Source organism: Glandiceps talaboti, chromosome 1 (genome assembly GCF_964340395.1).
Source record: "Glandiceps talaboti chromosome 1, keGlaTala1.1, whole genome shotgun sequence".
Classification (NCBI taxonomy): domain Eukaryota; kingdom Metazoa; phylum Hemichordata; class Enteropneusta; family Spengelidae; genus Glandiceps; species Glandiceps talaboti.
In genome coordinates this window covers 28,877,595-28,890,915 of record NC_135549.1, presented here as the reverse complement: position 1 = coordinate 28,890,915, position 13,321 = coordinate 28,877,595, and the positions used below count along the sequence as shown (strand labels likewise).

The following is a 13,321-nucleotide window of genomic DNA, read 5'->3' as shown; positions in this document are numbered from 1 at the left end:
GACAACTTCAGCATCGTTTTATTTTGTACATATCCTCTCCTTTTGTTTGTTTGTTTGTTGTGTGTGTATTCCAATATGTGTGGTATAATATCTTGAAATTGGAATTTTAAATACAGGCTGTCTTGTATACCATGCTTTGCATCACTGACTCACTTATTGTTGATTCATTTTATGTACATGTCTTTGAGTTTTAGACCATTTCCAACGTGGTAAAGTTCAAAACCTGAGACAAGACGACCTGACCCGAGTCGGGTTGACTCCCTAAGTTGGCTGACATTTAAGAGGTTGCTCGAACCACTCTGGTATTTCCAACTGGCCATAACTTTTACCATACATGTAGTCCACCATTTAAGATATTGTGAAGGCAAAAACGTTGACTGGTATTTCTTCCTTCATGCCACTAAATGAATTTCAGAAGAATGTATGAATACCAATTTTTTGGGGAAATTTCTGGAAGCATACTTGCCCCTTGCCAATTTTGGCCATTTTTTTGCACATAGTTTCCTTGATATGGACCAGAAAGTTACCAAACTTCACAAAAAAAGTAGATTCTTTTGTGCTATCATGATATGAAACTAGTACAAAATAAAACAAATCTTTGTGTAATGATTCATTCAAGAATTGTTGGTAGAAATAGAGTGATTTGACATTGAAGTTGAAGGTGACCTTTGATTTGTAGATTCGTTCCAGGTGTGATTTTGTGTTTGGCAACAACTAAAAATCACAGTTCAGAATCATTTAGGAATACACAGGTTTGATATTTTATAGTACAATGTAATATGGAAATTGTATTGAATTCAATATTTAATACCATGCAATGGTGTAGTTTATAGTGGAGCTAGAATAGAAACAATGTGTGTAACTAAGCAGGTCATAATTTAACATATGAAATTCATGCAGCCTAGGGAGTTATCTCGTCTCGGTCGTCTCACCTCAGGTTTTGTACTTTGCCTTTCAAACTTATTCTTTGGGGCACAAGTGAAACTGGTAGTAATTTGTAACTAATTTATGATCATGTATGATTTTCACTTTTGATAGTCGTGTCCGACATCACTTCAGAAGAAAGTACTGGAATCATCCTGGTTTGCTGCAAGATATCGTCCAGATATACCACTTATAGCACACAAAAATAAGTTTAGTCAATCTGAATATGATAGACTAATGCCGTTCTGGATGCCGTTTGGTTACAAGTATCACCAAAATGTCACGTTTGAAGGTGAGAAACTAGTCATTGATTAAACTTTCCTCAGCTTTGCCATTATTCCGCCAGTTTCTTTCCCTTTACAGAAACTTTGCCATTATCAACTTCTTGAATTTGGTGAAAGAGAAACATAAAATAGAGAAATACATTTTGAAGCACAATGGGAAATTGCCAAAAGTCTTTGATAAATGATCTTTAGACCTCTAACTGACATGTTATTTTTATTATAATCCCACTATTTGATTTATTCCATTGAGATGTAAACTGTTTCCGGCTCCCAGACTCTGTCATTATCCTTTCTATTTCTTGTGTTATCCACTTTTTCTGTGTGCAAATTCTTTACTGAAAAGCTAAAAACTGTAAACGTTGGAGTTTCTCCAACATCTATGAATTAACACACAGTATGAACACACTGTTATTATCCACTGTCCTTTCCAAATAGTTCCATCGTTCATTATGTACATATACATAATGTACATTTTCCACCTGTACATCAATGAAACGGATGCTTCATTTCCTTGTACACTCTCTTCTCAATTGATCAAATCAGTCATATTACTGGTATATGTGTCATGAAATGTACAGATCTGTTTAATGCTGAAACAAGATTGGTTATATAATGGAATCATGATGGTTGAATGGTTAGAGTGGCTGGCTTGGAATCTGCAGGTTGCAAGTTCAAGCCTCATCGCTGCCATTTGTTTCTGAGTGGAAGATTTGAACCACAACTGTGCCTTAGTCAAACCAGCTGTATAATTGGGGACCTGGTAGGATAGAGATTGCAATGTGAATGCTTTAATCCTATGCACTTATAAAGGCTGAAATGGATTGTATGCTCCCCAGGGAGTTGAGGAAGTATAGAGAGCCATTGTGCCGCTATAGATCCATGCCAGGGGTAGTAATTGTAAAGAGCTTTGAGCACAAAGTGGGAAAGCGCTATATAAAAACCAACATCATTATTTATCATTTATTGTTATTTTGAACATAAAGCCAAATTTAAAATGTTATTGAAATTACCTTTTTGTTTTTTTGTTCAGAGATACAAACTGTTTATGAAGAGTTCCAAATAGAAGATGGTATATTTGCTACACCTAAAGATGGTAAAAAGGCATCATGTGTTAGCTGTGCTGTAATTGGTACAGGTGGTATCTTAAATGGTTCTCATATGGGAAAAGAAATAGACAGCCATGATATGGTGTTCAGGTAAAAACTGTCAAACAGTTATCAACAGATCTGTTCTCGAAATGTTCATCATCTCCACTTGTATGGTTTTGGTTTTGAAACTTCGAAGGCATGACTTGTCACATCTTGGCCTGTGATAGCTGCATCCATTTCAATGGATACTTTATACCTAATTAGGATATGATTATGATTATCAGTTTATCTGATGTGATAATCCTCCAAAAAGTTAGATTGTTCACTATAAGATTAGACATATTATCACTTTGATAAGTGTGATTTTATAAGAGCGAAAGAACAGACAAACAGATGAGGCATATTGTACGGTAAACAAAAAGAATAACTATTCAGCCGGGAAAGAAGACGAAGTTATTCTTTCATTAGTCCATATATCGTAGAAAGAAAGAAAACAGAAAAATTAGTTTTCTTCATTCTCTACTGCAAAAAAAAAATAATGATCACATGCTTGCTGCTACCTGTGGTGCAACTTGCCTTATGCATGGTATGTAATAATTATAACTTTGTTGTGTTGATTTCAGAGTAAACAATGCACTAAGGAGGGGTCATGAAGTAGATGTTGGCACCAAACTGACTCACTATGTCTTCTTTGATAGATCATTACTTTATACAGACAAATCAGATCTACCAAACGATGAGGTGAGGTACTACAGCGGCAAACTAGGTTTCGGTTTACTGAGATTAGACACAAACTAAAACTATTGTTGGGACGTGTTGAAATAAGCTATTAAAAGGACAATGGTTTAATTAGCCCCCAAAGGGCGAAGCCAGATGGGGCTACTATGTTGGACTACTCTGTTCGTCTGTCCGTCTGTCCTTCCTTCCATCCTTCAACCAACCCTGGTACAAATGTCGGATGCTATAGAGGGCATATGCACGTCACTTGGTTTTACAACCCTAATGATAACGGCAAAATGGCAGCCATATTTGTCATAAATATTCACATTTTGGCCGATAACTCTTGAAGTTTAACAGATAGAGACCTCATTCAAGTTTCTTCACCCATGTTATCAATCATGAGCTTTTTAATGGCACATGGACTTTTGACCTTGACCTCCATCTGTAAGGTCAAATAGCCGTATTATTGTCAAAGTGTTTATGTATATCTCTGCTATGCATGGACTGATTTCAACCAAACCTTGTACAAATGTCAGATGCTGTAGTCTACATTTACACATCACTTCGTTTCACAACCCCCATGATAACGGCAAAATGGTGGCCATATTTGTCGTAAACATTCACATTTTGGCCAATAACTCTTGACGCTTAACAGATAGAGACCCTATTCAAGTGTCTTCATCATGGTTATAAATGATGAGCTTTCTAATGACACACTGACTTTAGACCTTGACCTTCATCTTCAGGGTCAAATAGCTATGTCGTCCTATTTTGAAATCATCAAGATAATATAAATATTAATGCTAATGTGCCTGAAATTGTCATGGATCTACACATAATAGATAAGAAATGAACAACCCTTTCATGTGTTATCAGTGTATCTTTTTGATTTCTTTAAAGGCCATGACATAGTTGTTGTCCATTTTGATCTGACAGATTTTGATTTCAGCCTGCGACATAATGTACAAACTAAAGAACTTGTAGTCACTACAAGAAATACTTTTTTGGGGGACTATGTCTTACATGAAGACTTGTTATATGCTCCGTAAGGTGCCATTTCTGATAGACAGTGTTTTTCAAGTGGCCACACACTATCTTGATTACAGGGTGATTATATGTGTACAGCAGATGTGCTGCTATCACACACTTGTGTAATCTACCACTTCGAACAATAATAGTTTTAGTTTGTGTCTATTTTAGTAAATGAAACCTTTATTGCCACTAGTATAAAAAATGAAAGAATTAATTCTTTTATAACTCTTTCGTTCTGATAATTTTTGACCTGCAAACATATTAGTGATGCCAGCGAGTGTGAAAACCGAGAATTAGTAGTCCTAAAACAGCTGCAGTGCATTTGTGCTGTTAAATAATTCCAGCCTATAATATGCTGTGATTAGAATCTAAAGTATCCATAGACTGATTAAGATACCAAAAAATATTAATGTAGATATAATTTTTCTCGACTGTAAGATATGTCTTGTCACTCTGCCTGCACCTCACTGGCGTACTCTATCTGTGAAAGGGCTGACTGATGTGTGAGGGCGCCCTGTCACTTTATTTCAAAAACCTTTTGAATGAATAGTGACTTGAGTGTATTTATGCAAGATTTTCTGCAACCCAAAAGTTAAATTATTCCCATTTACATACATGTACTTTGTGTATCACCAAAAGGGCTTCATATTACTTAATTTAATGTTTAAATTTATGATGTCATATACAATAATTTGGATGGAATCCGTGGTAACAGAGAAGGGAAATATGGTAAATCTGTATAGATTTCCGTAGCTTATTTTTTGGCATGGAAACTCAGTAAAATACCAGGGGAAGTCAAGTGGCGTTTACCCACTAATCACCCTTTCTTGTTCATAGGGAGTAACTTACCTGTTCATTCCATGCCGCAAACAAGACTATGGTTACATATTGGATGTCATTGGTAAAGGTAAATCAAAGAGACCCCCCAAGATAAGAACAAAAAGTGATAATATCCGAATACTTCATCCTGACTTTGTGAGGTACATTCACAAAATGTAAGTCATTTATTGCAGTTTATTACAGTAAACAGTTTCTTTTATAAATCATGGATGTCTTCCTATCTGATTGAAATCTGAGGTAGTGGACAGCTATTTATTCACTATTAACATGACCATACCTTTGTTTTTTGCTTGAATATTGTCCTGAATTATATGTTCATGTTTTGGCCTTGATTGTCAGCACTGGAAGAAATTACTCACTCTCAAAACAACAAAATAAAAAATGAATGACAATACAGACAGACACACACATACAGACAGCATACATACATACATACATACATACATACACACACACACACACACACACACACACACATACATACATACATACATACATACATACATACATATAGACAGACAGACAGACAGACAGACATACATACATACACACATACATACATACATACATACATACATACATACATACATACATACACACACACACACATACATACATACATACATACATACATACATACATACATACATACATATAGACAGACAGACAGACATACATACATACATACACACACACATACATACATACATACATACACACATACATACATACATACATACATACATACATACACACACACATACATACATACATACATACATACAGACAGACAGACAGACAGACAGACAGACAGACAGACAGACAGACAGACACCACCATACCCTTATTGAAGATAATAGGCCATTTTAGAATCCAATATGGCTACCATTGAATGCCATGTTACATGTAACTCTATGGAATAAATAAATGATTGTCAGAGTCGTTGAAACAAGCAGATTTACTTCCTAATTTCTTTCATAATTTCAAAAAGGATCAAACCCAAGGTTACATCAGGCAGAATATGGAGAGATTTGAAGAACTTTGATTTTCACTAAAATTTGTAATATAAGTCTTTCTGTCGATTATATTGGTTTTATTTGCATTCCAACCCATTGATTATTCAAGATGAGATCATCTGAAATTAAAATTTGTTTATTTTCGATTATTTCTGTGTATCTACAGTTGGGAGAACACAACATCATTCCGTCCTACAACCGGTGCATTGATGGTAATGACAGCATTACACGGTGGTTGTGATATGGTGTCTCTGTATGGTATGGGATTCACACACGATTACTCTATGCACTACTATGACAAAGAATATGTCAGATATCCTAATCTGAAGGGAAGTCATGATTTTAAAAGAGAGATTGCACTGTGGAGACAACTTCACCGAGATGGTATAGTCAGGTGGTATAAGAGAGATGTTGCTGAGTTCTCATGATATACCAGAGATTGTTTGTATGTTGTATACGTGTATAAAACTGTGGCACACACACAGTACATTCCATTGATGCATAAACTGAATTATGAAAGAAGCAACATTAAAATCCAAAAGTGCAACTGAAAAGGTTTCAAAGACAAAAAAGGAAGGAATCCAATATGTATCCTGAAAGAGGATACTGATGGATGCAAAAATAATTTATTTGTCCATGTTTTATTTGTTTATTTAAATATTTTTACATTTTCCTATGCAAACATCAAATTTTGGATAAGCATACAGTAATTTTATTTTTACTTTGATTAATTGAAAGAGTGAACTACCTTGGCATCCACAGTCAGTCAACAATGATAATTTGTAATTTTGTTGACTTCTGTGTATTGTATTAAAATCAGTATGACACATAGGTAATGTGTTGTATTTACATTTTATAAAATACAACTGTTTAACATTTATTTTCAAAATTAATATAAAGACAATTTTAGTTTTCAAAGCACAGTTCTCGTGTCACTTTGCTATTTATAACTTCCGTAGAGGAGTACAAAAAACGGCTTGAATTTGGTATTGTGAGAAGTTGACACCATATTTATATACATTTTGAAGGTCAAGTTTGAATATAAATTGGAATAGGTCACATTTAAATATGAATTTGAATATGAATTTGAATGGATTTCCTTTAACTATGAATTTAAATAGGAGGTCTCATAGAATATGAATTTGAATAGGTCACATTTTAATGTAAATATGAACATGGATATCGTGCCGACTTCACACCTAAACAGGCTTTATCAAGATGATTTTCTTTTATGTTATTTCATATTGTAAGTAATGAAAATTATTTTCATTTCAAAACAGGGTTTATTTTGTATCATTTAGTCATATAAATATAAAAAAAAAATAATATTCATATATTTGGTGGGTTTTTTTTGCCATTTCACATTTTCAACTTGTTATAAGATATATTTACATCCAATTAATGCTTTGTTTTATTTGTTTATTTGAATATAGCAATGACAAGCAAATCATGGCATTAGCTCTGTAAATGACGTGATATCCATGATCTTGTAATTTACATTTTGGGGGACTTCTAATGTTTACACTATCTTGATCACAGTGGCATAACAGAGGTACCGATATGACCCAGTTGTGTAATCTACCACATCAAACAGCAATAGTTTTATTGTGTGTCTATCTTTGTAAACCAACACCTCAATTGCCAAAGTAGTGTTTGTTGGTTTTTTTTTTATAAACAAGGGTGTTACATTTTTACGTTGTCATAGTTGATGTTACAGGTAAAACATTGAGGGATCGCCCGAACGACTGTGCATATCATACACATTTTATATTTGTATTGAGTGGTCTGTGGGAAGCCTGTTTCTTATCTATCTAAATTGTTCTTAGGGAACATAAAATGTGTATGATATGCACAGTCGTTCAGCGATCCCTGGATGTTTTATCTGTAATTGCCCAGCATGGTTGTTGTGGCCTGCTAAACTTTTTTTTACAAAAAAATCAGAAAGTGCTGTATTGTTCATTTTCCGGTTGATATTAAATATCTTGTATGTTTATTCCTTGTAAAATAGTTTGTTAAATTTTGTAACATAGTGTTGTTCATTTCAGGTTAAAAATATGTTGTACATTTATTCTTTGCATTTATAGTTTATTTAAATTTTGTAACATAGCATTGTTCATTTCAGGTTAAAAATACTTTGTATTTTTTTTTATTCTTTGCAATAATTGTCTCAATAGAGGGATTATTACAATGGGCTCTATCCATGTGTGCCCAATATGTCATTTCTCTGATATGCAATATTTGATTCACTCAAACCTGTCACAAAAGTGACATGTCATATGGGACATATGCAAATCACTTTGTTTCATGAATATATATAAATTTGACCAAATGGTAGCCATGTTTGTATTTAAAAATGCAATAGACCCCATTCAAGCGTCTACCTCCCACATCATGAAGTGTGAGGTTTCTTTTAAGACCTTTACCTTGAGGAGTATGCAAATATCAAACTTTAGCCATTTCTTGTTTATCACAGACACATTACATGTATAGTAATTCTCTGTTGTCACAGAAGTAGATTATGTGGTGGCGGTTGTGGTTTCTATGAAGACTTGTTGAATATATATGTTTGAATATATATACATGTGATGTGTATGTTTCTTTTGTGCTATTCATGTGGTCGGTATTATTACTAAAGTCAGTGATTCATGGTATGTGTGTGTGTGTGTGTGTGTGTGTATGTGTGTATTCATAAACATGTCTGTTTTAAAAAAAAACACTTGTACATGCCAGGTCACGTTTTTGGTCATGTTTATATTTTTGGTACAGAATAAAAATAACGGTTTGAAAGTATATAATTTGTTTCTTTTTGTTACTGAGCTTTGTATTGTGAGTTGAAATGTGATCTGATTGATTGATTATGCCGACTATACAGCCCTTTTCATGTTAGTGTTCACTGGCTCTGTTTCTTACATCCACACAGAAACAGAAACAGTTAAAGACACTGATTGAACTAGTATCAAGATTACAATTTGTTCTTACATTTAGCCTGAATGAAATAAACTGTTTAAACGTCCTACAACTAGATGCAGACACAAGGGTACCACTGTTTTTCATGTCTACATTTGATGTCTGCATGGTGGCATGATTGGTTCATTTCATTTAGACTAAATGTCATAAGAAACTATATTTATTCAATCTTGCTATCTTGAAGTGTTGCATGGTTTCTGCGTCATTGTATAAAACAGGACCAGTGAACACTAACATAAAACAGTCTGTACAAAGAACACAATCAATTTAAGACCCAATTATTCAATGCCAGGTTCAGAATCAGGTTCTCACAAATCTTAATCCTAACCCCAATAATCCTGACAAATTAAATCACTGTCGGGGGCATAAAGTCATGTATTGCTTCTCCTAAATCATTGTTAATTATAGATGTCTGAACACTTTGTTGTACGACGCCGACCAGTGGTTTTTGTTGTTGTTGTTGTTGTTGTTGTTGTTGTTTTGTTTGTTTGTTTGTTTGTTTTTTTGGGGGGAGGGTTAAAAATTAATTCAATTGAATTAATTGAGTTTTAACGTCAAAACCCAATCAAAGCTTTACCGACATACAATTTGGTCGACGTTTTGGGCGCTAAACTTGTGAACGTTTTCGCATCATGCCAGACTATCTTGCTGCTAGACGTTCGGGCTTTCTTCCGATACGATAAGCGAACGAACAATGACGGCTTGCCCGAACTTGGATGTTCAATCCTCGATAGCGATGTTCGGTCGTGTGTCGTATTGTATCGAAAGAACATCCGAGGTAAGACTAGACTCGGAAGATACTAGTACTTTGCAGTGCGCCCTCAACGGCCTCTCTTGAGAGGGGTAAGGCCGATTGGGGGGGGGGGGGGGCGGCGCCGACACGGTGTATCTCAGACCACTAAAAGGAGTCTCAGTGTATCTATGCCCGATATGAAGCTAATGATATTGACGACGACGACGACGACGACGACGATGATGATGATGATGATGATGATGATGACGACGACGACGTCAATTAACGATCATCACACTATGATAAATTACCAACGACTCCACAAACCAAATTATCTCACCAAGTAACGACTTCACGGTGATTCTAATGAATGCAAAACGTGGTTTTATTCATCCTCTTTACTCTTAGAACAGCTATGGAAGAACTGTCCGAGTGTATCAAACTTGAATAATAAAATAATGACTACGCCGTCCCCTATTGATGAGGGGGGGGGGGAGATATCGTGGTTGGAGTACCTTGATTTATACAAGATCATAACGAGTGAACATTTTCAACTGCTTTCCAGATCTGTACATCGTCAATGATCATTAGTTGTCTAAATATACATTAATTGTTGGTGTCCGACTATAGCCTGTCTAAGTACGGCGTTGTGGACCTGTAACTTCGCTATCTCTCGTCTACTGTGCTGTGTAGAGGAGTAGCGAAGTTACAGATCCAGTGACGTATACTTGGATAGACCACAGGGGCTCACTCATATATAATTGTGCTTGCTTGTATGGATATAGAAATATGAAATGTTACGTTACGAATACGAACAACGTGGATACTTTAACTCCGTCTCGTTTGTTTAGTTAAATAATAATGAAAAATAACATTTACCAATTCTAGTACCAGTGTGAAGAAACAGAATTTTTTTATTTCATTGAGCGTATATGTGCATTGACAACGACAATGAATCATTTGGCCTTGTAACTGTTATGACATCTCTGTAAATAAAATCCAATTAATATGTACCGATTTTAACAATCCCAATTTAGTTGCCTGATGATCGCTCGAAGCGTGAAACTCTGAGTAACGACTTATTACATCCTTATATATATATATATATATATATATATATATATATATATATATATATATATATATATATATATATATATATATATATATATATATATATATATATACATAGAGTTTCATTCTTCTTTCGCCAAGTAGAGTGCTCGATCACCTTGGAGAGCTATCATACATACAAATGAAAGAAGACGAGTCTGATATTACATTGCGGAATTACACTACGGACCGTTTCACCAGAAGGATCACAAATCATACATAGGTGTTAGTGACACAGAATTCAAAAGCAGGTTTAACAACCACAAGTCTTCATTTAAACTTGATCACAAGAAGAAAGACACTGCGCTCAGTAAATACATTTGGCACCTAAAAGACAGCAAAACTAATTACGACATACACTGGTCAGTTCTCAAGCAGGCTTCCTCATACTCTAAATGTTACCAAACGATGTCAACTATGTCTCTGGGAAAAATATTTTATTATAACTGCCGACAAATCAACGAACTTGAACAGCAGAACTGAATTAATCAGTAAATGCCGGCACGCTAACAAGTTCTTACTTAATAATACGTAACCTTTGTTGTCAATTTTTTTGTGTACACACAGCCGTCAGTGAACACACATAAGTTATGTACAGGTACATAAAGCAGAATCATAGTGTATAGCTAACGAATACTATTAAACCACACTATTACACCCGACGATCCTTCTGGTGAAACGGTCCGTAGTGTAATTCCACAATGTAATATCAGACTCGTCTTCTTTCATTTATATATATAGAGAGAGAGAGTTGGATTTCCGTAGTACTAACTTCGTGATATAGAGTTTATACTCCACTGCTGTTTTAAAACTTTCAATATTGTTCAAAATGTTTAAATACAATTACATGTAATAGTCTTTCCTGGTAAATTCATCTTCAAATAAGATCAACTTGGTAAATAAAGTTTCTCGGTCCCCCAGATAAAAAGTTGTAAGATCAAACAATTTCGTTTGTTACGTAACGCAACGCACTATGTATGTTACGTGTTAATATTATACTAGTATATATAGTAAACAGACTTGAGCAAATACATGTATTTCGTGGTGCGGAATGTCCCGCGATCTTGCGGGATCTCTGAAAACAAGCCGGATTTATTTAGACCTATCTAACATTGTAACTGTAAGTATCTACCTTAAAACTCTAAACAATGCAACGTTTTCTCATATTATAAGTAATAGAACATACTCCACACACCCACGCTCAATATCACGAGATATAAAATAGACGTCATTCCGGCTTCTTCCGTGTATATGTCAGTGCTTCGAACTTTGACCTGAGTTCGAATACGTCTGATGACACAAATACCTCCGCCTCTACCGCCTGAGTACATACATAGTTCTTCGAGTATACACGCCTGCCCATTGTGGCAATGATAGCTCCATTGATGAGGCTTAGCGACCTTGACTCACTTGGCCTGGTATTGTAATTTAGTAGTACATTCAAAAGGGACCTTCAAGTGCCGTTCAATGGAGACATTCACTCTGATCGGCGATGTGGCGTCTGTGCCAGCTGTATCTCACTATCAGTTGATTTGATACAAACCTATCCGTTCTTACCGATGTACACGTATGTATGACTGTAACATATATCTCTGTATGTGTATGTGTATGTGTATGTGTATGTGTATGTGTATGTGTATGTGTATGTGTATGTGTATGTGTATGTGTATTGAATAATTCTCTGTATAGACGTGTTCTGCCTTTTGTATAGGAATTATCAATAATTGCTTGTACACCTATTGTACGCCTTATATATGGATTGAAATACATATATATAAGGGCACTGCCATCCGTTCATGTGGTACCGCAGTACGAATCTAGGAAAATTATAAATGGAATACTGTTATACGAATTCCAGTCACAGATTTGATATACGTTATATTGGGTCACGATACTAATGTAGGGGTAAACGCACTGCGTGGGCTACAAGGACATGCATGTATATATGAATGCAAGTTGTCGGTTATGTCCGTATATTCCAAGGTCAGGAGGATTATATATATAGGCCATTTATGGCGTCGATCGCCTGACGACATGACCGGGTTTAGCATTACCGGAGTAAAATCGTGTCACGTTGCGATGACGTGTATATATACATGTACCAGATCAGAGTAGATAATAGTGTGTTTTTACACTGTACAGTGTGTACTGTGTCGGTGTCGGTGTCTGTCACAGATGCAGATGTTCACAGCCATTCGAATCAATTTGTATGTTGTTTTTTTTAAATGTAGGGTAAGTTACTAAGTATGTACTTTAATACCCTACATTTCTTTAAATCATACAAATTGACTCGAGTGCCTGTGCAGATATTGGTTCTCAGAAGTCAATGTTTTTAACATGTAATGCAACACTGACAGAACATTCATAATAATAATAATAGTATCACAGATGCCGCCATATTTGAAGCTGACACGTGGAAAAATTTTGCCGGGTAGACATGCTTCACATGATATGGTCAATGACCCATTAATACTGTTACCCCAGGCTGAGTTGTAACCTAGGACAACATACAGTATAGGCTACATACGTCATACATATTGTTCATTTCATTTTCAGCGAGAAGACCACGCGATCACACAGCAACCTGTTAATATATATATATAT

General features: G+C 35.2%; 2 protein-coding genes across 2 annotated transcripts in view; both read left to right on the top strand.

Moving 5' to 3' along the window:
* Positions 1 to 1,094: 1,094 nt before the first annotated feature.
* LOC144442205 (alpha-N-acetylgalactosaminide alpha-2,6-sialyltransferase 2-like) lies at positions 1,095 to 6,481 on the top strand. Its single transcript, XM_078131488.1, has 5 exons — positions 1,095 to 1,216; positions 2,239 to 2,404; positions 2,920 to 3,037; positions 4,886 to 5,043; positions 6,071 to 6,481. The coding sequence occupies exons 1-5, from the start codon at positions 1,162 to 1,164 to the stop codon at positions 6,330 to 6,332; spliced, it is 759 nt and encodes a 252-aa protein (XP_077987614.1). The 5' UTR covers positions 1,095 to 1,161; the 3' UTR covers positions 6,333 to 6,481.
* Positions 6,482 to 12,014: 5,533 nt separating this feature from the next.
* Positions 12,015 to 13,321, top strand: part of LOC144438412 (carbohydrate sulfotransferase 9-like) — a 5,788-nt gene continuing 4,481 nt past the window's right edge. The window contains exons 1-2 of the mRNA XM_078127433.1: positions 12,015 to 12,284; positions 13,274 to 13,321. The exon at positions 13,274 to 13,321 is cut by the window's right edge and continues 147 nt beyond it. The gene's annotated coding sequence lies outside the window, so the exon portion shown is untranslated. The remainder of the gene's footprint in view (positions 12,285 to 13,273) is intronic.